The sequence below is a fragment of the Chamaea fasciata genome, unplaced genomic scaffold (assembly GCF_029207755.1).
Source record: "Chamaea fasciata isolate MVZ Bird 193981 ecotype frontalis unplaced genomic scaffold, bChaFas1.0.hap1 SCAF_1, whole genome shotgun sequence".
NCBI classification, from domain to species: Eukaryota; Metazoa; Chordata; class Aves; order Passeriformes; family Sylviidae; genus Chamaea; species Chamaea fasciata.
The window spans coordinates 152,404,344-152,430,120 of NW_027094086.1; the positions used below are offsets into that span (position 1 = coordinate 152,404,344).

The 25,777-nt window shown below is 57.8% G+C and overlaps 2 protein-coding genes across 2 annotated transcripts; both read left to right on the forward strand.

Moving 5' to 3' along the window:
• Positions 1–936: 936 nt before the first annotated feature.
• Positions 937–6,492, forward strand: LOC136300592 (E3 ubiquitin-protein ligase TRIM7-like). The gene is given in 11 exon segments (XM_066203094.1): positions 937–1,225; positions 1,228–1,297; positions 1,299–1,434; positions 2,479–2,565; positions 2,872–3,102; positions 3,322–3,344; positions 3,639–3,754; positions 3,989–4,021; positions 5,007–5,210; positions 5,213–5,527; positions 6,488–6,492. Coding segments are annotated over 11 exon segments (1,509 nt in total).
• Positions 6,493–6,876: 384 nt separating this feature from the next.
• On the forward strand, positions 6,877–18,567 carry CDC25A (cell division cycle 25A). Its single transcript, XM_066202701.1, has 16 exons — positions 6,877–7,087; positions 8,781–8,860; positions 9,983–10,037; positions 10,386–10,418; positions 10,552–10,588; positions 10,947–11,048; positions 11,766–11,864; positions 12,449–12,583; positions 13,248–13,322; positions 13,933–14,082; positions 14,347–14,439; positions 14,894–14,956; positions 15,073–15,171; positions 15,858–15,988; positions 16,261–16,372; positions 17,647–18,567. Exons 1-16 carry the CDS (start codon positions 6,936–6,938, stop codon positions 17,785–17,787), a joined length of 1,557 nt encoding a protein of 518 aa, XP_066058798.1. The 5' UTR covers positions 6,877–6,935; the 3' UTR covers positions 17,788–18,567.
• Positions 18,568–25,777: the final 7,210 nt, after the last annotated feature.

The following is a 25,777-nucleotide window of genomic DNA, read 5'->3' on the forward strand; positions in this document are numbered from 1 at the left end:
GGGATTTCAGGCCGGGTCTGGCAGCGCAGGGAGGCAGCACAGGATTACCCTCAGCTCCTGCACGGCGCAGCTGCCGCCCCGACACAATCCCTTAAAACTGCATTAACCCAGCCCAGCGGCTCTGGGGACAGCCAGGCCTCGGGAAGGATCCCGATGCAAGGCCTGGGGAAGGGATTCCTGCTCGCCAGCTCCGACCAGCCACCAGGGCCGAGGCAGGGTGAAGCTCCCCAATGCGTTCCAGGTTATTAAAGATTAAATTAATCCAAGCATCCCGGGCATCCACAGGTGCTGGCAGCACCGTGCTGGCTGCAGCCTGGGGGAAGGCTGGGATGAAGGCTCACACACTCACACTCACTGCAGCCCTCCCCTTCTGCAGCTGCTGTTGGCCAGGGTGTTAGCAGCAGTCCTATTCAATGGTGGCTGCAGTTCTCCTGCAGTGACAGATGTGGTTCTGTTGGAGCAGAGATGATCCTGGAGAAGGGTGAAGTTTTCCTCTGAAGGTGCAGTGGTGGTGGAGATGGGTCCAGTCTTCCTCTGGGAATCCAGTGGCAACAGGCTGCCCTGGTGAACCAAATCTCGGGTTTTATCCAGGTAGGAATGCTGGGCTCCTCGCCCTGGGTGGAGCATCTCCCCATGGGATGATGGAATTGTATCAGCCCTGCAGTGAGCCTCGAGGGCTCTTTACCAGCAGATATGCCCCAGAGGGAGGATGAGTCCTGGAGTGGATAAAGAAACCACTGCCCCACCTGGTTTTAACAGCTGGCCCCTTAACAGAGAATAAACCCACGCCCCTCCCTCGGAGAAGAGATAAAAACCACTGCTCCACCTGATTTCAACAGATGGGGATAAAATACACATTTCTGGTTACATCTTGCATTGCAACCTTAGACACACGCGCACAGAGGCACACACATCGACGCACATGCGGTGACACGGATGTACAGCGGCACGCACGCGGGTGTGTGTAATGACACGGATGCACGCCCACAGACAGACAGACAGACAGACAGACACGCTCACGGCCCCAGCCCGTCCCCGGCCCCGCAGCCCGGCTCCTTCCCGTCGCGCCCCGCCCCGGCGCCGCCCCATCGCTCCCGTTCGCGGCGGTTACCGGCCGTGCCAGGAGAGGTGGCGGAGCCCGTGCTCGCGGCGTGCGGGCACAGCTTCTGCCGGCGGTGCCTGGCGGCCGTGCTGGGCTACCCCCCGCGCCCCTCCGCCTCTCCAGCGGGCAGCCCGACTCGCTGCGCCCCAACCGCACGCTGGCCGACGTGGCGGAGCTGGCCCGCGCCCTGGATGAGCTGCCCCCAGCACGGCAAGCCCCCGGCGCTGTTGTGCGAGCCCTGCGCCGCCCCGGTCTGCACGGTCCGCCGGGACGGCGCCGAGCACCGCCGGCACCGCGTCCTGGCCGCCGAAGTGACCGCCCGGGAGCTGCGGGTGCGGGGCGGTGCCGCGAGAGGGGCCGGGGGCTCGGGGAGGGGCCGGGTGCCTTCTCTGCCCGGGGTGGGGTGGGGTGGCCTCGGCGAACAGGTCAGGGACCCCTCCGGCCAAAGGTTGGGATCCCCTCCAGGGGCAGGCAGGGGTCCCCTCTGCGCACAGGTTAGTGTCCTGTCTGGGAAGGCATTTGGGAGCTCCTCGAGGACAGCCTGGGGTCTGCTCTGGGCCTGAGCTCCTCTGGGTGCGGGTCTGGGTGCCCTCCGTGCATGGTGGGTCTCCTCTGAGCATGGTCTAGCCTTCACTCAGGCCACCGGTTTGGCTCCCCTCCACACACGGGTTAGGGTGTGTCCCTGTCCAGCCACGGATCTGGGGGCTCACCCGGCTGCTGCCTGGGGTCGCTGTCTAGGTACCAGTTTGGGGTCCTGTATCCCACCCTGCTGAGGCTGCTGGTTCTCCCATTGCCTGGCCCCAGCCCACCCAGGAGCCCAGGTCTCTCTCACTGCTCACCCCTCTGTGTCCCCATCTGGTCCCTTGTGCCCCAGCTGTCCCCACGCAGGGTTTGTCCCCCACAATGTGGGCTGGGGTCTCGAATTGCTGCAACGCAGGAGACGATTCAGAGCATGAAGAGTTTTTCTACACTCCAGCAAATTTATGGAGCATGTCTAAGTCATTGTTACTGTCACTGCAAACCTCTTGCCAGAAATCCCAATTCCAAATGCTGAAAGTTGTTTTTTCTAATTAAAAAAACAACTAAAAAAAAAAAAACCCAAACCACAAACTCCAGGGATTCCATATGAAATTATTCCAGAAATGTTTCTGGCCATAAGAGCTGTGGGCGGGGATCTCCCCAGCCTGACTAAAGTGAGTTCAGAGGGGTGGGTGCTGTCTCTGAGCTCAGAACCCACTCCCAGGCACTCAGGGGTCACCACCAGTGGCTCCCCAGACTGTGACTGTACCCACAGGGATTGTTTGGTGACATCATCTCCCTCCTGCGAATGTCGCTCCGAAATGACCAAACATGCCTTTTTTTAATCCCTGCCCCAGGAGACACTCCAGAGCAAGCTGCCTTTTCTACGAAACCAGAAGGAAAGATTGAAGCATGAAGAAGACTTGAGAAATTTTGACCTGATGGTGTGTGTTCTTCTCCATGCCCCCCCCCACTGCTCACCCACCTGCCTCCCCAGGAATGTCCCATCTTTCCCACTCCCCATATATATATATATTAATCTCCTAATCCGTGACAACGTTCTTTTCTCTTTCCCTCTCTGTCCATCTCGCATGGCCTCCTTGGGCCCATCAACATCCACACTTGGCCACCCCTCTCTCTGTTCTTCCTGCTTTCCTGTCCAAAACCTGTGTGTGATCCTTGCCCCCTGCCTGCAGCGGCCGTGTCCCTGCGGGGGCAGCTGGAGGCTGGGCGGGCTCAGAGCCTTGCAGGAGACGGTGATGTCGGACATGCAGTGTGTGCTCAGGACCTTTGACAAGCTGCCGACGTTCGTGAAGGAGCAGCAGAGGATCCCGCTGGCCCAGCTCCGTCAGCTCTCCTGGGAGATTGTCGAGAAGTGGAATGGATACAACACCACGGTTTTGGAGAGGGGGTTGCTGCTGGACACGATGATGACGAAGATCGAGGAGAAGCAGGGCCAGCCGGTGGTCAAGTTCCTCATGGTGAGGCTGCACCCCCCCTGAGCACTGTGACCCCTGGAGGGGCACGCTGTGACACCACGCTGTGACACCACGCCGTGACACCACGCCGTGCACACTGAGGGAAGGGAGGGTTGCCATGAGGCCTGGGGTGACCCCCAGCCCCCTTAACCTGGGGAGCCACTGGAGCTGCCTCCCCCCCCTCAGCAGTGCCAGAGCTCACCTGCGTTTCCTCTCTTCCAGGATGTCGGCAAAATCCTGACCAGGTATGGAACAGGCTTGGTGTCGCTCTGCTCCTGCACAGCTCCTTTGGGCAGAGGTTTGGGAGCGCTGCAGGAGCCGGGAGAGAGGTGGTTTGTCCCGCTGAGTGTGTGGGATTTCATGTGATGTCACCAGGAACCAGAGGCCATTGCACCCCTCCTAAAGAACCATAGGGTTCCTATGCTGATAGCTGGGACACAGCTCCCCCCGGGTTCTGTGGCTACAGGGATTTCCCCGTTCCCCTCCTGGCCCTGGCTGGTGGCTGGGCCCAGAGCTCCTCTCCCTGTTGTTCCCCTCAGATGTGAAGCAGCCAGGGTCCCAATCCCACAGGCAGTTTTCCCGGAGCTGCAGAGGAGCATTTGGAGCATCTCGGAGATGATCCAGTTGATTGTGGACATGGTGGCCAAATTCAGAGGTAAAGCTCCGCTTGGCTCCGTGCTGTGCTTCCCCTGGGCTTGGCTGGCAGCGGGAAATCCTCACTGCCTGGTGCCTCTGCCTGGGGGTCAGGAGCAAAACGCCTGCTCCAGATGGGAACCTTCCCTGAGATGGGCTTTGCCAGAGCCTGGGGCTCCACACCTGGCTTGCTGTCCTGATGGGCAGCAGGAAAGGTGCCACAGGAGAGACACTCATGCATCTTTCCTTCTTCCAGTGGACCTGCAGAGCGAGATAGATGGGAAAAGAGGTAAGTTTCTGGAACTGATGAGCAAAACTGAGGGGGAAAACCTTTCCAGGATGCATTTCCTCATGTCCTTGGTGCAGAGATAGGCTCAGGCCACGTCTAAACCCAGTATCTGTCTAGAACTGAGTCCTATTGTTTTGACTAGGCCTGCTGTAAAAATCCAGGTCTGTCCTTGCGCCAGGCGGCACCAGGGATGCTGTCCTGTGACAGCGGGAGGCCGTGGCAGGCTGTGCCTAGTTAAGCCGAGGGGCTGTACGTGTTTTTAGCTGGCATTGAGGCATGATCAGAAGTGCTTTTGCAGGCGCTCGGGGCCCACGTGACGCAGCATCGCTGGGTTGAGGTCTGGCTGGTGCCGTTTGTGCTGAAGCCGCTCTCCACACTCGGAGTTTTTGGGAAAGTGCACTTGAGCACAGGACAGTCGTGCCTCAGTTTCCCCCCCTGCAGTCCCCGGAGGGGTGGGTTTCGCAGAGGGTCTGGAGTGGTGACGCTGCACAGTGACACCTGTGCGGCCTTTGTGGGATGGCCACGGGATGGCAGCAGAACATCCCTCACGGATGGGCAGCTCCAGCTCCGGAGAGAGGTTGCCTGGTTGCTCGGCGGGGTTCTGAGCTGGTTTTCCCCTGGATGAACACTTGTCACAGGAGCAGGGACTGGCCTGGCCGCTCTCCTGCCTTGCAGCAGTGCCTCTGCTGGATATTACCCCACAGGCAGCAATATCCAGCAGATCTGGGAGCAGATTTAGCAAAGCCCATCATGTCTGTCCCCTGCATGAGGGGACACTGCCTGGCTCGGTCTTCCCTCAGGAAGCATCCTTTCACCCTTGGGTCCCTGTGTGGGGACAGTAAAGGTCCTGTGTCCCATGCCACTTCAGGGGGCTGCAGGAGCGCCCACTGTGCTCCCAGGACACGTCCCAGCCCCGTGGGGCAGGGTGGAGAGGTGCTGGTTCTCTTCTCAGCAGGCACAGACCGATGTTTCTGTCATCCATTAGAGAAGGTGACGCTGGACCCAGAGACGGCAGGTCCTTTTGTAGTCCTCTCACAGGACTACAAAACCATCCGGTGGAGAGGTGGAAATCAAAACCTCCCTGACGTCTCCAAGAGGTTCACGAGCAACGCCGCGCTCCTGGGCTCCCAGGGCTTCACGTCTGGGAGGCATTACTGGGAGGTGGAGGTCGAGAAAGAGAAGGCCTGGGCCGTGGGGTGGCCCTGGAGTCCCTGCGCAGGAAGGAGCCAGACCTCCTGCGCACATGTAAGGAGATCTGGGCCTTGAGACTGGACTGCGACGGCAAGTACAAAACGGACCGCGTGGCCCCCGACCCGCTGACGGAACAGCTCCGGAGGATCAGGGTCCACCTGGACCACCAAGCGGGCCAAGTGACCTTCTACAACGCAGAGAACATGACGGAGATCGTGCAGTTTCAGACCACCTTCACTGAGAAAGCCTGCCCGTATTTTTGTCACTATGCAGCAGCAGCCCAGATCCAGGCCCGCGCCCTAAGCAAAGGCGGAGGTGTGGGAATGGCAGCACACTGCACACACTCACTGCAGCTCTGCCTGAGCTGCATGCCCTCGTGCAGTTTTCTGCATCTCCTCCTGCTAAGTCCTTTGGAGCATTAAAGAAGCACGGTCGTGCCTGGGGGTGTCTGCGTGCTGCTGGTCCTGGCTGGATCCCACGGCGATGGTGTCCTGCCTCTCCCCTGTGGGCACTGAGGCCATCTAATAATTGGGACGGAGGAGGGAAAAGGCTCTGATTGTCCATGCCAGCCACCCCACACCCAGGAAAGTCAGGCCGGAGCCACGAGCTGGCAATAGCGGTGATAACTGATAATAGTGGTGATAACGGCTCAGAAAGTTTGTAAAAAGGAAGATGTTCAGGGAGGGAGCGTGGGAGTGAGGGCACAGCTGGAGGAGCAGCGGGAGCCGGGCGTATTGGGGGGGATCTCTGAGATTGGGATGCTCAGGGAAGGAGCAAACACCCCACGGTCTAATCCAGGAACTGGGAGCATTGTGTCGCTGGCGGGTGGCAGGGCCCAGGCACAGGGACACAGTGTGTCGTGTCCTGGAGGTCCCCCGGATCCAAAGCTGGAGACGGCAGCCTCCAGAACCACTGGAGAGCCATGACAGGATCTGCTAGGGACTGGACAGCGCAGATCTGCCGTCCCCGAGCTGAGGAGAAGCTGCGTGTCCTAAAGAGTTTACGTGGAGTACAAGTGGGGGACTGTCAAGTCTCCCTTCTCCCGCTCGGCGGTGTCACGGGGATGCGCACTGCCTTACTTCCCCAGCCGCTCCCCAAACACCTCATTAAGTGGCTTTTGTTCTCACCGAGAGCTCATTTGATAAGAAATTACGTGGGAAGGGCTCTTTGAGGAGAAATTATCTGGGAAGGGCTCTTTGTCTCAGCGAGGCCGTGCTATCTGCTTAGTTTATGCCTTTTTCCCTTCGTCTTTCCCCATTTTCCCCTCACGCCCAGGCTGAAGGGAGACGGCCGGAAACATGGCGGCAGAGGCGCCGCGGTGAGGCGGGAACTACATTCCCCGGCGTGCAACGCAGAGAGCGCTAGCGCTCTGTGCCTGCTAGGAATGCTGGGAAATGTAGTCTGACATCACTGGCGCGCATTGCCCCCCGCCAGCCCTTTCCCTTGCTTTCCTATTTGTCCAGAGCGACGCCAAGCAACAGCCGTGGGCGGGGCCTGGCCGCGCCGCCGCCGTTCCTACTGGCCGGGGCGCGCGCGGTGGGAGGGGAGGTTTGAAAAAAAACAACCCGCCCCCAGCGGGGCGCCGCGCGCTGATTGGCTGAGCCACGGTTTGGCGCCAGCTTCGGAGCGGGCGACGGGCACCCGTTGGGGTCAAAAGGCTGCGGCGGCCGCGCTGACGGCAGGGACGGGACGGCGGCGCTTCCAATTCCCGTTCCCACTCCCAATGGATCCCACGCCGAGCGCTCCGCACCGCCGCCGCCTCCTGCTGCTCTCGCCGGCGTCCCCCGCTTCGCCCGCCGTGGTTAAGGCGCTCTTTCAGGATGAACTCTCGCCTGTCTCCGATCTCCGCCTCACCATGGAGCAGCTGGGGCGCGGGTGAGTCGGGGCGCGGGGCCCTGCGAGCGCTGGGCCCGGGCAGCCCCCGCTTTTTATCGCCTCTGTCGGGACGCCCCCCAAAAAACACGAGGTTTGGAGGGGTTATCCCTCTCTTCTTCCTCCCGTGCCAAGGGAGCCCCCCTTCCTCCTCGCCCTCACCCCTCCGGGGCACTTTGTCCCCCCTCCGGGGCGTTTTGTCCCCTCTCCAAGGCGTTTTCTTTATTTCCCCGTCCCGGACCCGAAGCGAGGCCCAGGGAGGCTGCCCCATGTATAAAAAGCCCCAAGGCCTCCAGGAGTCATTTTCCTTCCGTCCCGTCCGCCCCCGTCATTCCCTCCCGCGCGGTGAAGCCTTATGGAATTCCCTCCCCCCCCCCCCCCCCCTTAAAATAAATTTAAAAAAACCACCTCCAAACCCCTGGGATGTCTCTATCCCCCCCCTCACAAGCCCCAAAGCCCCAGGGATGTCTTCACCCCCCTTCCGCAGACCCTCCGGAATGGCTTTACGCCCTTATTTCTTTATTCCCCCTCTCCTTCCAGAAGGAAGGCTTCGGGGTGTTCGTTTGCCCTCACCTCCCCAAAAAAACCAGCGAGGCCTCGTGGATCCCTCATTTTCTTTTCCTCCCACCCCCCCATGGAGGCCTTGGGGGTTTCTTCCTCCTTTCCCCCCCAAGGATTGAGGCACTGAGGGCTCATCCTGCTTCCTCTCCTTCCAGGCCCCCTCCCCACGGCTAAACCCGGGGGCTGCAGCACCTCTTCCCCCAAAAAAACCGAGCCGTTTCTTCTCCCGGAGCTGTTTCTTTCCCTGGAGCCCACCCACGAGGCCTCAGTTTTAGCCCTCCCACCTTGCCGACTTCCTTTAGGGTCACCCTTTGGTGATGCCTCCCCTCTATTGTCTCCTGCTGCCCCCCATCCCACATGGATCCAAGCTCTGGGCCACCTTCTCCCTTCCCTGGGCTTCCCCTTGTCCCCCGAATACCTTTGTGTCCCTTCCGTGTCCTTCCTGCCTCCCCAGTTCCATCCCAGCCTCCTCCTCCTCCTCTCTGTTCTGTCTCCCGAGTGCCAGGTGTTGCAATCGCTCCTCCAGAATTCCAGGCGCAGCTGCTCTATTTTCCTGCTCTCTTAACTCCTCTAATCCCATTATTCCCACAGTTTTCCCCCTTTTGTGGCTCCCGGTTTTTTGTCCTGGCTCGCTCAGGTCTCAATGAGACCCTCCTGGCTTTTGCTTGTTCATTTTCTGTCCTCCTGGTTTCTGCTTTAGGAAATCCCTCCTTCAGATTCCCGGGATTCCTGCAAAGCATTGGCAGATCCCCCCGCTCGTGGAAATTACTCAGCCCTTTGATTTTTGTAGCCCTGGCTACTTTCTTTAATTAACCAGGTGCTGGAGCCTCACTCAAAATGCTTTTCCTTTATATACGTGGGGCTCCACGTGATTTTCTCCTCTCTGAGCACTGAGGTTTAGCAAATAAAAGAAAAGTTTGGGAGGTAACCATTGATCAAAAATGGGTTGGGATCAGAAATTTGACAATTTTCTCTGCAAAACCCGAGTCAAAGGAGTGGCTGCCAGGGAGAGGATTGCATTTCCTGGAGGGATAACTGGGCTCTGATAGGAATCCAGATGATGGCCACCTGTGCTGTACCTACCTGCAGCGTTGCATTTCTTGCTTTTAAAGCAAACCCCGAATTTCCTTTCCAGGCAGCATGAAAACCCGGAGCAAGACGTGGGAACCAAAAATGGATTACACAGGTCAGCGTCCTTGGAGTCCACAGACTCAGGTAGGGGCTTCCTCAATGAATAACTGATGATTAATGAATTAATAATGAAAGCTTTTACACTTTTACATGGCTCCCAGGGTTTGGAGAGTGGACTCTCCCTGCCTGCAGCCCCTTCTCATTCCTGTGCTCTTGGAAGGAGGGTGGAAAACCCCTCAGGAAGCCTGTGCAGCTCAGCTTTGGGCTCTGGATGGGGTTTTTTGGGTTTTTTTTGCTTTAATTGTCTTGGGGACTCTGGCAAGCCCTCACTGTGTTTTCTCTTTAAACCCCAACTGCCAGTGAGCGGCTCTGCCCTGTGTTTTCTTGTGACCAGGAGCTGGGGGAGTGATCTGAAACCCCTCAGATCTGGTACTTCCTGGGAGGATTTCCTGTTTTTCATACGAGATGTTTTGTCACTGAAAATGAAATAAGCTCTCACCCCGTAGCTTGTAGATTCCTTCTGATGCTTCATTGCTCCGACTCAGGGAAATCACAGTTTCCACCCATTCTGAGGGCACTTTCAGCCTAAAAAAAGAACTTAAAGAAGTGCTAAAGCACGAGTACAGCTCACAAACCACAGAGCAGGACAGAGCAGCCAGCTCAACTTGCTCAATCCTCACTTTCTGTGGCTTCTCAGGAGTCCTGAGTGACTTTTTGGAGTGACTTTGGATGTGTCTGTGCTGAAATGCTGTGGGGCTGTAAAGCTGTGCTTGGTTTGTGCTGCTGCAGTGCTTCCTGTTAATTCCAGGACATTCAGAAGGGCCTTTTGACTCCTTGTTTTTCGGAATGAGCCCAAAATTTCTTCGCAGGATGAGGTGTAGCTAAAAACATGGCTTAAAAAAACCCCAACAAAACCCTGAAGGACTAAATTGTTTATTAAGGTGTGTGGTGGATAAGCAGAGCACTCTGTTGCATGTGAGAGCCCAGGCAGGGCTTGGGGGGCTGTTTTTAATTATCCCCGTTTTTCCCCAAGCACTGGCACTTGATGATGCACAGCCAAACCCCACGGTGGGGAGTGGCTGTAACTCTTTTTATTTATTCTGCACCCAGGTGAGGCTGCAGATGGGGGCTTTCCACACGAATTTCCTGGGTTTCTCTGTGGAAATCTGGCTGTAAATCAGTGGGAAATCTGTGTCTCCTCTGCAGGTTTGGCTTTGGATTCTCCCGGCCCTGCGACCTCGCATGACACCATGGACGACACGTGAGTGCCCCTGTGTTAAACCTGGCTGGTGGCATCATTAACAAACCTGGGCTAATGAGGCCTGGGGAGGGTTTCCCTCTGCTGCGCTGCTCCATGTGCTCCACAGCTGGAATGCTGGGATTGGCCCTGCACTTGCTCAGGGCACCGGAGTGCTGGCTCTGAGCAGGGTGTCCTGCCAACCACATGGCACTGGCACCTTGCCCTGCGGGCTGGGGCTGCACCAAAATCTGTGTAGATTGCATTTTTAAACGTTTGGTTTAAGTCTGTGCCTTAAGAGCCACAGAACCATTTAATTTGGGAAAGACCTCCAAGGCCTTCCAAGTCCAACCTTTGATCTTTTGCTTTTAGGTTTGAGAAAGCAATCAAATCCAGCAGGCTGAAGTGAGTATAATTCTATTACAAATTCCTCCTCGATGTCTCTTTTAGATTATGGAATTAGGGGGCGATTTCTGTTCGTGTCACTGCCTTTTAAAGCACAGTGCTGAAATAAATTTTTGGTTCTTTTTCGTTGCAGCCTTCGAATCCCTTTCAGGAGAATCCATTCCCTGCCAGTAAGTGAGAGTGGGATTGTTGTTTCATACATGTTAAAGGGTTTAGCATGGTTTTGGTTGAATACTTGTTAATTTTCTGGCTTCAACACCGGCTGCTGGGGTGCCTAATGTCAAAATTGCAGTTTGTAAATTCCCGATCTCACTTAATTTAGCGTGAAATTTTCCGTGCTGCGGCTCCATCACTGGTGCACTGGAGCATTTTGCTCCCTGTACCAAGATGTCAGCAGAGGATTCCTGCAGGGAGTGTGCAGAGTTTGTAGTCAGAGACTTTCCAGTCTTTATTAACCCCTTTAGTGCTGGAAATGTGCTTTGTGCAAGGGCTGATGCACAGTGCTGACCTGTGCCTTCTGTGTTGTAGCAAAGCCTGCTGGGCTCCAGCCCTGCTCTGAAGAGAAACCACTCTGACTCTCTGGACACTGATGCTTTCCAGCCTTTGGAGCAGGATGAGAATAAGGAAAATGTAAGTGCCGTTTCCTGTTGCCTCTGGTGGGAGGGGAGGGCCAGCTGGATCGGCAAATCCCTGCACAGGGAATGTGATGGGAAAGGCTTCTGTTGCTCCCTGCCAGGCTGTTCTGCAGGCCTTCAGTTTTTCTGAAGGGAACTTGCAGCTCTGGTTAGAGTGGCCGCAAACTCTTGGGAAGTTAATAAAAGTTGGGAAGACTTTGCCCAGTTCTGCCTTTGTGCCACTGAGCCTGACTCCCTTTCTGGCTGTGGCAAAGGAAGATATTCCCACTGCCTGCTCTGGACAAGAGCTGCCTCCAGGAGGGGTTTGGGGAGGTCACCCCCTCACTTCCCACTGCTGCCATGGGGAATCCTGCTTCATCTTGGGTTCAGTGTCTGGGTCTGCCCTGGGAATCCTGTGTCAGGACACAGCCTTGGCTGCCTCCACGAATGATTTATTCTGCAGAGAACTGACTGACAGAAATAGAAAAGCCCTGAAGCCTGTAGGTGATGCTAGGAGCATAAATGATGGATTATGTTAGATGAAAGAAACGCTCCTGTAACATCTTTAATTTGAAAACATTCACCTTCGTGCTGTTCCTGTTGGCAGCAGGGAGCTTAAACCCAAAATGTCAGGCAGTTTAAAAAATTTGAGAAGATAAAAGGATCCAAGCAACTTAACACAGTTTGTAATTTTGGTAAAATGATCATTTTGCTGGTTTTATTTTTATTTCAGGAATCGTTTGAGTTTAAGAAGCCGACCAAGCCAGCTTCTCGTGGCTTCCGTGATGGAAGGGCTGTTCCTGGAGCAAGGCCGAATTCATCTCCAGCTCAGGTGGTTGGTTCTCTTTAACTAATTCTCACCTAATTCTCTGGCATCAAAGTTAATTGTGATGTCAGTCGGGTGCCAAATAGAAAAACTTATTTTTCTGCCAGATAAGAACATTCTTCTCACCTTTGGCTCATGAGAAATTTGAAACGTTTTTCTGGGGGAAAGATGAGTCAGCACAGAGCTGAGGTTCTGCTCAGTGACTGAAGGAAGTGTGGACATTGATGTGGGATTGAATTAATTAGTAAAGCTGATACTGAACGTTCAGGCAGATGCATTTGGAACAACAAACCCAAGTGTGTAAATGCAGCTGGGTTTTGTGTCCAGATGTGACATCCAGGGAGGAAATTCACCTTATTCGTACCTTGTTGTTTAGAAAAAGCAACTGAAAAATCGTGTCACAGAAACACAGCTGGGGGGCCAAGTCTTGGATCCAGCGTCCTGCTGCTTCCTGCCTGTGCTGCAGCTCAGGGTTGGGAATAACCACGGTGTTCCCTGTAGTGCAGAGGGCTGTGGCAGCCCCTCCGTGGCTACAGCGTCCTGCAGGGAACAGAGGGAATGCTGCTAAAACTCCCTCTGTCTCCTCTCAGCTGCCCACGGGGGAAACAGCCTCGGGGGATCAGGAGAACTGCAGGGCAGCCTTCCTGCAGCAGCATTCCCTGCCCTCCTCGGAGAGTGAGGATGATGATGGCTTCCTGGAGCTGCTGGACGATCAGGACTTGAAGGTGTGTGCAGAGGGGAAAGGGTGGAGATCCCCAAATCAGCTCTGCCCCATGTGTCTGCTGTGTTCTGGCTGCAGTCAGGGTGATCAGACTGCTGGGTTTTTTGGGAATTCCAGAATCCCAGACTGGTCTGGGTTGGAAGGGGCCTTAAAGCTCATCCAGTTCCAAGCCCCTGCCTCGGGCAGGGACATCCCCCACAAGGAGATTAATTAGTTCTCATCATCTTTTCTAACTCCCACTGGGGTGTCTTTTTCCTGTAAGTGCTCTTTCCCAGTGCAGCCAGTGGGATTTATTTGGGGTGTGAACAAGTGAATTATTTTTAGTTTTGAGAACTGAGGGAATTATTTGAACAGCTGGCATTTTTTTCTTTAGAAACTTGCTGAAAAAAGTCAGAGGTGGTGATTGCTTTGAGCCACTTAAAGACAAGACTGTCTCCAAGGGAGTTTGAAATGCTTAAAACCCATCTTTGTTAATCAATCAACGAATTGATAAAGTCAGCCTTCTCCAACGTGGTTCGGCTCAATTCCATCATTTCCTTAAGAATGATGGAGTTAAATCCCTGAAGCTGCTCAGGCAGCTGGGATGTTGGCCTGAGCCATGCAGGGGCTGGACCTGCAGTGTCTCGCCGTGGTGGGATGGATGAGCATGAGCTTCCCTCTCTCCCCAGAACGATGAGGAGATGCCCTCAGACGTGTCCAGCCTCTGGACAGCCCCCCTGGTCATGAGGAGAGCGGACAGTCGGGTGAGTGTCCCCACACAGGGACAGGGACTGCCCTGGCAGCTGGGACAAGTGATCCCCCTGGCTCCTGCATCCCTGAGAACCAACAGAACAAGCCCTGGCATGACCCCCCTGCAGAATCCCCTTAATCTCCGGAGCAGTTCACCTGGCCGACTTTGTCAGTGTGGAACAATCGGCGTTTATGGGCATAGAAGTTTCTTCCTGCACTTCATAAATGTGAGAAGATCTTGACTCGCCCTTATCAGAATCTTGGCATATGTGGAATTTGCTCTGCACGGCCTCACCTGGAATGCTGTAACCTGATCCACCGATAACAGAGTGGGGAAGGAGCTCCAGCAGAAAGCTCTTTAATCTGCTGATAAATTGGCTGCTAATTGGTGTGGAGCACTTCGGTGGCTCCTTATCTTGCTTATGGTGCTCCAAGCTCCCCCGGTAACAAGTGTTACTGGAAATGTAATGCCTAGATAATTCAGATTAACAGCCCCCTGTTGCTGTGCAAGTGGTGGTACCTTAAATAAGGCCGAGTTTGGAATAATCTGAAAGCCGGCGTTTTGGGGTTTTTTTCCTTTTATAAACCTTTGCTGGACAACTCAGCTCCTCTTCTCCCTCCTAGGCCAAGCGGTGCCGGTTGTTTGGCTCTTCGTCCATGTCGAGCATTGCAGGAAGAACCACCCAGAAAAGGATGGAGAGATCCCAGGAGGAGAACTCTCCAGGGAAAAGCAAGAAGAGGAAAAGCCTGCCTGAAACTTCGGAGGACTCAGCGGTTGGTGGCTCCAGCATGGAGTTTTGTGGCGGAGGATTGATGAGGGGAGATGCAGAGTCGGGGTCTGGGTGGTGGGAGCTTTTCCAGGTGGATTCTTTGGGGCAGCAATTCCACAGTCCTGAACCTGAGCTTTGCCCTGAGCAGGGAAGCTGAGGGGGGCAAGTTCCGGGCTTGGGAATGCACTCCAAGCTGTCAGCTCTGGGAAACAGGGAATGGGATGTGTCTGCCCTCGGTGCTCATGGATCTCTGACCTGTGTCCTGCAGAGCCTGAAGCTGGTGAGGGCCCAGCCCTCCACTGCAGAGATCGAGAGCATCTTGGACAGTGACCAGAGAGACCTTATCGGGGACTTCTCCAAGGTAATTCCAGAGATTCCACGGCCAAGTGGTGAATGAAGTGCTTTAAGGGCCTCTCTTGGTGGGGATGTCTCAAAGCAGCCCAGAAAAACACTTCCCTTTATAGAGGCTTTTCTGTTCCCTCGTAAACCTGCCTTGCTTCTTTGGACTTGATCTTGGAGGTCTTTTCCAACCTTAACAATTCTTTGATCCTCGAACAACCAGGGGAGGCTGTTGGTGAGAAGGGGATGTCCCAGGTTAGACACAAAGTGATCCATTTGTGGTTAAAGCCCTAAAAAAATCCCTCTGCTGTAGGAGCCAAAAACTAAATTCTGTGCCTGATTTGAGCATTCTTGGGAGTTTTCAGTCCTGCAGAGATTCTGGCCAGCAGAGTATCTGTCAGAGAGTGAACTGCTGGATGCTACGCTGTCACCCACGTGACTCACAGCTGGAAATTTCTCCATCCTGTCTCTTCCAGAGTTATTTATTTGACACTGTCGATGGGAAACATCAAGACTTAAAATACATCGACTCCGAAATGGTGAGTGCTCCAAGGGAGCTGCAAAAGTTCTTCAGTGGGGGTTTGGGGAGCAGCACAAAAATGGCCTGAAACAACTGAGCTCTGCTTTTTGTGGTCTTTTTTGTTTTTCTCCTCAGATTGTGTCTGTGCTGACTGGGAAGTTTGAGAGCTTCATCAAGCAGTGTGTGATAATTGACTGTAGATACCCCTATGAGTACGAAGGGGGACACATCAAGGTATGCAGTGCAGGTGGTCTGAAGCTGCAGATCCCTTTTATCCGAGGCCCTGTGGATGAAAATCCCTGTGTTATTCCTGAGGGGCCCCTCTGGGATCCTGACATGCTGCCTGGGTTCGGACGCTGAGCTCACGTGTGGGTCATGAAGTGACTGTTCCCTCAAAGGAGGGGACATTGTGCTCTCTGTCAGCAGAGGAGGGGCCTGTGGCCCTCAGGGTGACAGAGGTCCCAGAGGAGGATGTGACACTCGCTGTCCAACATCATCCTATCTTTTAAAATTGGAAGGTTAAATTTCATTTCAGTGACAGGCTTCAAAGAACGAACGGCTGTGTAAATTGTAGCCGGGAGCAGCAGGTCACCCAGACACGTTGTGGTGTTAGAGCCACTTCCAGCGCCTAGAGGGGCTCCAGGAGGGCTGGAGAGGGGCTGGGGACAAGGGATGGAGGGACAGGACACAGGGAATGGCTTCCCAGATAGATGGGATACGGGGAAGGAATTCCTGGCTGGGGAATGACACAGAGCCACTTGCGGAGTGTCCGTGGTGTCCTGGTGGGGTTTGGAGCCGCGCTGGGAGCGGGTTCCGGAGCTCCTCCAGCAAACCCAGAGGAGCAATCGCCTCCCAAGGAAGTGGGATGAGTTCGTGGCTGTTTCCCTTCCCCTCACTGCCTGCACTCTGCCCTTCCCCAGGGTGCCATAAACCTCCACATGGAGGAGGAGGTGCAGAATTTCCTGCTGAAGAAGCCGATCCAGCCGTCGGAGAACAAGCGGGTGATCGTGGTGTTCCACTGCGAGTTCTCCTCGGAGCGGGGCCCTCGCATGTGAGCTGCTCTCCCTGGGGAAGGGAATGCTGCACAGCTGGGCCCGGAGTGGCTGGGCTGCCTCCAGTTGTTGAGCACCTCTGGCAGGGGGTTTGGCACAGCCTGGGGCTGGGCTGGAGCACTGGGAGATCAGAGGGGAAAGGAAGAGCCTCTGAACTGTGGCCGTGGGGCTCCTCAGCCTCTCCCTGAGCAGTGGGATGGGGAGTTTGGGGCGCAGGTTTGGCAGTTCTTGGTCGAGTGTGGGATTAAACACGGGGTTTTCCCCTCTGCAGGTGCCGGTTTGTGAGGGAGCAGGACAGGCTGAGCAATGAGTACCCCAACCTACACTACCCGGAGCTCTACGTGCTCAAGGGGGGCTACAAGGATTTCTTCTCGAGGTGCCAGGTGAGTAACGTGGGTTCCTTGTCCCTGGCAGTGCCCAAGGCCAGGTGGGACAGAGCTTGGAGCATCCTGGGACAGTGCAAGGTGTCCCTGCCCACGGCAGGGGTGGAACAAGATCTTTTTGGTCCCTCCAACCCAAGCCTTTCTCTGGTCTCTCTCACACTCAGAGGAGGAAAAAATAGATAAGTAATATTAATTAATTCCTCCTCAAAGTTCTCTTTGGGGCAGAGTGGGTTGACCGGGGGGCTTTTCCTCCTCTTTCTCTCTCAGTGGGCTGCTCCCAGAGCAGCTCAGCCTGTTCCATGTCTTGGAGCTGTCTTCCTGCCAATAGCTGAAGGGCTTTTCCACTTGTCTCAGAAATAAAATAGAAGTGGTTTCTGCCCCTTTAGAGCAAACTGTCACTCAGAGAAGGGATTTCAGCCTGCTCAGAGAAGGGGAGAAGACAAAGCTTGACAGTAATTGCTGGATAATAAGTGGAAACCTGAGGACTTGTACAGTCCTAAACCAGCAAAATGGAAAACCTGAGCTTGGAGTTGGCAGCCTCTAGTTGAGACAAGGAGACTAAACCCCACACCCCAGCTCTTCCCAGCACTTCAGGGTTGGGATTCCTCCTGTCACTTGGCTCCTGCAGCATTTCCATGGTCCCAGCGTTCCTGGGATCTGTCCTCTCTGGCACAAACAGACCTCAGGCCCCCACACTTGCAAAAATCATCCCTTGGGAGATCCGTGGCCAGCTGGATGGGGCTGTCAGCTCCTTCCCTGTGGGATGTCGGCTCCCCTGGGCTGAGGGCCGCCGGCCTTTGGCTTGTCCTGAGGAGGGAGGGAGGGAGCGAGGCCTCAAGGTGGCAGCACGGGACAGCCGAGGGCGGCTCCCTGGGAGCCGGGAGCTGTCCCGGGCCACGGGGATCGTGGAATGCTCTGAGCTGGAGGGCACCCGCAGCCATCGTTGGTCCCTACGTGGGTGGAATCCGCGACCTTGGCGCGGTCAGCGCCCTGCTCTGACCAACTGAGCTGGACCGTCCTCGCAGTCCGTGCCGTTCCAAGGTGAACGGTGAGCCAGCTCGAGCCTGTGCCTTGTCTGCCAGGAAATTTGGGATGACAGCCCCGGACACAAAGCCCTTGTTTGGATGGCTGTAACCCGAATATCCCCGGGCTCCGTGTGTCTGTCACGGAGCTCCTGTCTGGACAGGACGGGGTGGGTCTGTCCCTGTTTGTTCCAGCGGCTGCCGGTGCTGGGATCACCACTCTGGTGACCCCAGCTCCCGTTCTTCCCCCAGAGCTTCTGCGAGCCGCAGAGCTACCGCCCCATGCACCACAAGGACTTCAAGGAGGACCTGAAGAGGTTCCGCACCAAGAGCCGGACCTGGGCCGGGGAGAAGAGCAAGAGGGAGATGTACAGTCGCCTCAAGAAGCTCTGAGGGCTGCAGGGACCTGCAAGGACTGCCCAGCCTGGGCGGGGCTGCAGTGGGGCAGCCACGTGTTCCTGTGCTCCCACTGCCCTGGCATCTCCTCCCCAGGATCCCCTGGACCTCGGCCCCACGAGCCGGACGCCGGCTGGGAGCTGCCTTGGGATTCTATTTTTGGTTAACGTTGCTTCGTGAAAATGTTGTGGCTTCTCGTGTTTTGTGTGACACCACCCCGCCCCCCGACGGCCCAGGGAGGGTGGGGACAGCCTCGTGGGGCTGGGCTCGGTGCTCTCAGCACTGCCAGGGAATTGTAGTGCCTGTTAATTTTTTTTTTTTTTTAATGCGTTAATTTTATTTAAATACAGTCAAATGAAGCCAACGCCGCTGCGGTTGGATCATCTGGATTGTACTGAACCCCTCTTTCTGCTGCAGGGTGACCTGCTTGGGGGGGGAGTGGAGGGGTCATTATTTGTGGTTTTTTCAGCTGCAGTTCTGGTTCTGTGTATTGTCATAGGGAAGGAAAATGGGAAGTATCCCGTGATGGCTCGAAATTCCCACCTGGGCGAGCGCCGTGGGAAGCCTTGGGAGCCCGTCTGAGGGGAAACTGTTTGTTGTTCATGAACATCACCTTCAGCTCGTTGACTTACTCCAGGGTGTTTCATTTCATAGTCCCTTTCCGTTGGTTCTGGAGCAGTTGGTGTTTCGGTGGAGGGAGTTTTTGGGAGCTGAGGGAGGTTCAGCAGTCGGGTGATCCCAGGATTCTCAGCGGTGTCACTGCTGCCTCTGAGCCTGTGAGTTGTTGTTCTTATCCTGGCAGAGCAGATCCCGGGAAGCTGCTCTGACACCTCTTCCTTGGGGGTGGCTCTGGTCGCTTCTCCATCTGCCAGGAAAGGCAGGAGGTGGAATTTATCCATGAGGGAAGCAGAACTTCCTCAGCTGTGTTGGATCCCACCCCAGCTGAGGTAGCTCTGCAGTCCCAAACTGCTTTGCTGCTGGTTTTGGGGTCACTTCAGCCCCAACTCTTAAATCCATCTTCCTCACACCAACTTCCAGGTGAAAACTGGTGCTCCTGGGAAGCTCCACGTGCCTGGGAGCTTCCTGGTCCACTCTGCTGTATCCATGTCAAAAAGTACTGGAATGGAGATGCCTTCTGTGGAATAGTAGCTTGCTTTTTGTTTTGTTTTGTTTCGAAACCGCATTTCTGTAAACCTGCTGTTAATCCTTTTGTTCCCAAAAGGATTAAACTTGGAATTCTTTCTTGTTTGAAAAAAAAAAAAAAAAAACCCAAAAATTTTGGAATTTGCTGTTTTCCCTCAAAGCTGAATCCCTCAAAGGGGGGAGGTGACGAAATGTTAAATCAGAAGTGATGGTTTGCAAATTTCCCCCACTGCCTTGGGCAGGGCTGAACTCTGGGAAGGGGATGTGGGCTGTGACCTGAGTGACCCAAACTGCCCTTTGCTCCAGCCCCAGGGGGGTGAAGCACCAGGATCTCTCAATCCCACTCTGCCATCCACCAGTTGCTCCATGGGAATGTGTTAACTCCTCCTCTGCGTCCAGAAAAAGCAGATGGAGACTGGCCCGAGTCGGGACGCTCCTCTCCAAGGTCACCATCGCAGCAATCCCTGGTTCACAGCTGCGCTTCCCCTCAAGCCAGGGCTGTGAGTGGCGGGGCCGTGTCCCAGCAGTGCTGGGGAGGAGCTCTGGTCAGGGACTGGCAATGTCTGAAATTCAGGGGGGTGCAAATGAGACCCCCCCTCCCCCTGCCCCAGCCCACTTCCGTGAGTTGGGACTCCAAAATCAGGATCCAAACTCCACCATCTCAAGGGATGGCTGTGGGCACGGGGACTAAAGTCCTAAAACCCCCAGACTGTTGATCCCACCTCTCCTTGCTGCGGGACGCGGATGAGCTGCTTGCTGTCACCGAGCTGGCAGAACCCCAGGCTGGTGGTTACTGCTTTTTTGCCTTTGCTTGTTGCTTCCAGGATAAACTTCCAGAGAAGCTGCGGCTGCCCCTGGATCCCTGGAAGTGTCCGAGGCCAGGCTGGAGCAACCTGGGACAGTGGGAGGTGTCCCTGCCCATAGCAGGGCGGGCACTGGATGGACTTGAAGGTCCCTTGACCCCAAACCATCCTGGGATTCCAGGGTCAGGCTGCAGAGTGTCAGAGCTGTGTGCTCCCCTCGCTCCCTCCGTGCTGTGGGCAGTCCCGGCTGCCTTTGGCGGAGGATCCTGCCCTGTGCTGGGGTTTTTCCCTGGTGGGACGGGGTGGGCTGTTGCGTTGAGGGAGAGCAGGTGGCCAGCAACGGGGTCAGATTGAAAAGCTTCCCTGGAAATACGGCACGGTGCCTCCAAAGCCACGAGAGGCTGGAGCAGAGAGCGGGGTGGGGTTTCTTTCCCCCTTCCCTCCATCTGTCACCCTCAAAACTGGTGGCGAAAGCAGCTTAAACCTTCATCAGCCTCGCCTCCCCAGCTCCTGAACGCTGCAAAACTTGGTGTTTCCTCCCATTCCCCGTTACCTCTGTGGCCTGAAGGACTCTCACACTCTGTCTTGGGGGCTAACGAAGGCCAGCTGCAAAGGGCCGACAGCTCCCGGAGCCCTCGCATTCCCTTGGGAATTGGCAGGGGGCGTTGGACACCCCTCCAGTGCTGCCTCAGTGGCGTTCAGGCTCCCTTCAGAGGTGATTTTAGCCATAACCAGGCAATTCCCTGATTTTAAATCCTTTTACATCTTTTCTGTCTTTGCCTTTCTGCCTCCTCTGTTTTCTTTGTGCAGCAGCTCTTCCCAGGCCTCCTGGAGCCTGTTCCCACATCCCTGCTCCTTCCCCACGGCCCTGCGAATTCCCAACCTTGGAATTTTCTGTAGTTCTTTTCTGTCCAGCGAGGCTGCCCCAGCCGAGGCTCTGCTGGGCCAGGAGGGATTATCCCAGCCGGAGGCAGGAGCACGGAGTGAGAACCAGGAAAGGGCAAAGCGGCATCGCTGAGTGCTGCTGCTTTGGCCTGAGGCAGAGGCTCAAATCAGGGAAAATTCGCTACAAGTCCCCAACAAGCCAAAGCTCCTGCAGGTTTGCAAGCGGCGCTGCCGGAGGTGTCAGGCAGGGGCTGGGAGAGCCCCCTCTCCCCAAAGCTGAGGGGCTGGGCGGGGAGAAGACACGGGGGGAATTGCCTTGGAGGAGATCTCGGGGCGTCGATTGTTTTCTGAAGGGGGATTCTGCTGGCCACAAGCTGCTTTGTCAAGGAAATCGTTGGCTCCTTGTCCTGGCAGCGGCCTTTAGTGCCAAGTGTGACCAAGCTGGCCCCTGGACACCTGCTGGCTGCTGCGTGGGCAGCAGTGCCCCAAAATTCCTGGAACTGTTGGAGCCAGGATAGAGCCACGCTGCCTCTTGGGTTTCTGTGGGCCTGGGGCTGCTGGTGATTGCTCCCACAGGGATATTCCCGGGATTCCATCACATCCCAGTGCCCCAAAACCTGCGCCGGGTGACCCTGCAGAGCCACGGCCCGACCCCTCACCCGTGGCCTGTCCCCGCACAGGAGCTGGGGAGGGCGGGGGGACAGTCCCAGCTCCCCGGGGATCCTCGGGCAGGCCCTGCCAGGCGGGGTGGGAGGTCCTGGTTAGAGGTCACCAAATCCAGGCAAAGCTGGAAAGGAAGCTAATCTCCTGCTGTCCAGCCAAGCTCCGGGAGCTGCAGGAGGCTCCGGGCGGCTGCCAGCCCCGGGGCTGGCAGTGACACCAGCATGGCCCTGTCCCCGTGCCCCTGGGGAGGCTGTGCTGGGCCAAGGGGTCCCTGTGTGCTCTGGGGGGTCCCTGTGTGCTCTGGGGGGTCCCTGTGCTCAGCCCTGGGGTCCCTGTGTGCTCTGGGGGGTCCCTGTGTGCTCTGGGGTCCCTGTGCTCTGAGGGGTCACCCTATGCTCTGGGGGGTCCCTGTGCTGGGTCATGGGGTCACCCTGTGCTCTGAGGGGTCACCCTGTGCTCAGCCCAGGGGTCCCTGTGTGCTCTGGGGGGTCCCTGTGCTCAGCCCTGGGGTCCCTGTGTGCTCTGGGGGGTTCCTGTGCTCAGCCCTGGGGTCCCTGTGTGCTCTGGGGGGTCCCTGTGCTCAGCCCTGGGGTCCCTGTGTGCTCTGGGGGGTTCCTGTGCTCAGCCCTGGGGTCCCTGTGTGCTCTGAGGGGTCCCTGTGTGCTCTGGGGGGTCCCTGTGCTCAGCCCAGGGGTCCCTGTGTGCTCTGGGGGGTTCCTGTGCTCAGCCCTGGGGTCCCTGTGTGCTCTGGGAGGTCCCTGTGCTCAGCCCCGGGGTCCCTGTGTGCTCTGGGGTCCCTGTGCTCAGCCCAGGGGTCCCTGTGTGCTCTGGGGGGTTCCTGTGCTCAGCCCTGGGGCCGGGGCAGCTGTGGCTTTGCGAGGCTGCTCTGGCCCGGGGGATCTCCTGCTCCAAGGCACGGCGCGGTCTGGGGCTGGCACAGAGCACTGCTCAGCACGAAGGAGTCGTGGGTTCCCCTGTTCAGCCTCCCCGGTGCCATCAAATCCACCCTGCCACCGCGGCCACAGAGCAGAGAGCAGGTGGGGCGGCGCTGCCAGCGTGCTTTGGGGGTTTCCTCGCCCCAAATCCTTCCCTTCGAGGGGCAGAGCGCGGGTGGCTGCGGGGGCAGGCAGCCCCTCAGGCTTCTCCCCTCGGCTTCACCTCCTGCCACGCACAGGGCCGCTCCCCTGCGTGTTCGAAGGGCCTCGGGAGAAGGGATGGCACTGGGAGTTCCTCCCGGAGAGGGGCTGGATTTGGGGTTTATCTGCTCCGGGCGAGTGCTGGCCCTGGCTGCTGCGCTTGGATGAACTCTCCGCGCTTGCCGGGCCTGGAGCAGGGAGCCGTTAAAAAAAGGGAGAACGACATCAAAAGCAGAAGGTGGAGGGAAGCCAGGAGGAACGTGGCCAAGTGGCCTTTCCTCCTTTCTCCTCCGCTCCGTGTGGGAGATGCCCCCAGCCTGTGGCGCATCCCTGTGCCAGACGCGGCCACAGCTCTGTCACCGCCGGGCCACGCGACGGGCACGGCCCCGACAGCAGCTGGGGGGCCTGGGGAGGGCAGGGAACGGGGAAACTCCTGATGGAGCCAGGGTGGAACTCTGCTGGAGCTCCCACTCCACCTGCGGTGGGGCTGCTCGCACGGCGTGGCTCCTGGTGGCACGGGAAGGTGGGACGCGCTCGGTGGTGGAGAGGCTCTGTGGCTGGATCCTGGGAGTCTCCACTGCAGGAATTAAGCGGGTCAGGAAGTGTGTCCGGCACCCAGGGGGTGACCCGTGGGACATCAGGGCTCTGTGACGCCCAGCGTGGATCAGCAGGGGCTCCCCGTGGCAGGAGGTGGCTGTGCCCTGGCAGAGGGCAGAGGAGGTGCCAGGGTTTGGGCTGTGCCCTGGGAACAGCCCCGGGCAGCCACAGGCCTGGCTGGGGGTGACAGAGGTGACATTGCCAATGCCAGGATCAGCAGGTGCCGCAGCGCTGCCGGGGTTCCTCCCTGGTTCAGCCCTGCTTCCTCCTCCCACCATCCTCCTCCTCCTGGGGCTGGGCAGTCCCCGAGGCACAGCTGCGCCCACGCAGGTCCCCAGCTCTGCCACCACCCACTGCAGCCCTTGGCACGCAGGCTGAGGAGCTGGGCCGTGCTGTGGGGTCAGGCTGAGGGGCTGAGCTGTGCTTTGGGGGGCAGAGCCCTGATTTGGGGGGCAGAGCCCTGATTTGGGGGGCAGAGCCCTGATTTGGGGTCAGGCTGAGGAGCTGAGCTGTGCTTTGGGGGGGCAGAGCCCTGATTTGGGAGGCAGAGCCCTGATTTGGGGGGCAGAGCCCTGATTTGGGAGGCAGAGCCGTGCTTTGGGGGACAGAGCTCTGATTTGGGGTCAGGCTGAGGGGCTGAGCCGTGCTTTGGGGTCAGAGCCCCGATTTGGGGGGCAGAGCCCTGCTTTGGGGTCAGGCTGAGGGGCAGAGCCCTGCTTTGGGGGGCAGAGCCGTGTTTTAGGGGCAGAGCCGAGCTTTGGGGGCAGAGCCGTGCTTTGGGAAGCAGCATGACAAAAGCTTCAAACCCACTGAACCAGTCTGGCGAGCACCGAGGTCCGTGGGGGAACGTTGTGCTCACGGGAACTCTCCCAGCATCCCCGCAGGTCCCAAGAAACGTGGGCTCTGCCCCGGCGGAGTGAGCGCAAGTGGATTTGGGGCTGGTTTTGGGGCTCCCCCGGGTGCAGAGCCCGTGTTTTGTGTGTGGAGGGGAAGAATTTGGTCCCGGACGTTTTCCTGTTGGAGCAGGAACGGTGCCACAACTCCGCCACAAACCTGCAGCCCCTTGGCTGCCCCTCTCTCCTCCACCCAGTGTGGCTGGAATTGGGTGAGAAGTTTGAGCATCCATCTCTTGGAGCGAGTCCGGAGGAGGCCGCCGAGGTGATGAGAGGGATGGAGCAGCTCTGCTGCAAGGAAGGGGTGGGAGAATTGGGATGGTTCAGCCCGGAGAAGAGAAGCTTTGAGGTGATTTCACTGAGGCCTTCCGGTGCTTGGAAGAGCTGCAAGAAAGATGAGGAGAGACTTTGGACAAGGGCCTGGAGTGACACGATATGCGGGAACGACCTCCTGCTCTCCAGGCCGGGCAGCCCAGCTCTCCCCTCCCGTCTCCACCGCAGAACTGCTCTCCTCACCTCCAGCTGCACGGGAAGCAGCAGGACCCTCTCCTGCCTGGCCCAGGGAAGCCGAGCCATCCCTCAGGGCACTGCCTGGCACTGCCAGAGCGGTCCCTGGGCAGCAGAGGCAGCTCCCAGCCCGGCTGTGCCCGGGGGACGTGCACACGCACGGCCCCACGCCGCAGCTGGGCACGGATGGCCTTGGAGCCTGCTGCGGGTCTTTGTTCCCGTTCCCAGCTGCTCCCGGCCGACCCCTGCGCTGCCTGTGGTGCTGGTGGGACGGCCGGAGCTGTTCACAGTGTGAACGGCACCAAGCGAAGTGAATCAAGCGTGGGTTTTGTCCGGAGCTGTGATCCACGAGCTCTCTGCACTCCGCCGCTCAGCACAGCCAGGGCCGGTTCCCGAGGGATTTCCCCCCAGATTCACACCGGGCACGAGCTGATCCATCATTCCAACCCGGCTCCTGGGCCGCGGCATCCCCGGCCGCGGGTTTGGGAGGCGAGCAGGGCGCGCTGTGAGCTGCAGGGACGAGGCAGCGGGACATCGCCCGGAGCAGCGGCAGCCGTCGGCACAGAGAACGTGTGGCCGGGGCCTGGGAGACCGTCTCCCGCCTGGAGAGCGGACGGTGCGGACAAAGACGTCGGGAGGCCGCGGACAAAGGCGCGATTGTTGCGGCCGGGGCTCGGGAGGAGCGAGGCTGCTCGCGGTGTCTCCGGGCGCTGCCAAACAGCAGCTGGAGCCCGTGGAAAACAATTCCCCGATGCCCCCTCTGGGCACCGCGACCCGCTCCGAGCGCCGAGCCCGCCCGGCACCGGGCACCCACGGCGGGACAGCAGCTGCCGTGGGGCCGAGGGAGAAGCAGGGGCTCGGCTCGGGGCGCTGATGGGAAACGCTGCGGGAATTTCCGCGTGGGCTTTGCTGGATGCCGGCAGAGATGCTGGCCGGCCCTCGGGCCCGTCAGATGGGGAGCAGTCATCCTGCGGAGCAGCCACACGTCACCGAGGGCTGCGTGTCCCTGTCCCCGTCCTGTCTGTGCCAGCCCCAAGCACCCCGTGCTCCTGGGATGCCGGGTGGGCACGGCGGGATGCTCGGGGCTGCCCTTTGTGTGATCCCTCCGGGCCGTGGGAGGGGGAGAGGGGGCTGAGGGACAGGCTGGGCATTCACAGCCCCTTTCCCTGCAGAACTGCTGCGGCTCCGGAGGGCTGAGACCACCTGGCAGCTCCGGATCCCTCTGGCCACAGGCACCGGGTGCCTCCGTGCGGCGGCGCGGGAGCCCCGCGCTGTTCAGGTGAGGCACGGAGCCGTGGTCACCTGTGCTGGGAGTGTCACTCACCCCTCGCACACTCACATTCACACTCTCCTGCCCGCA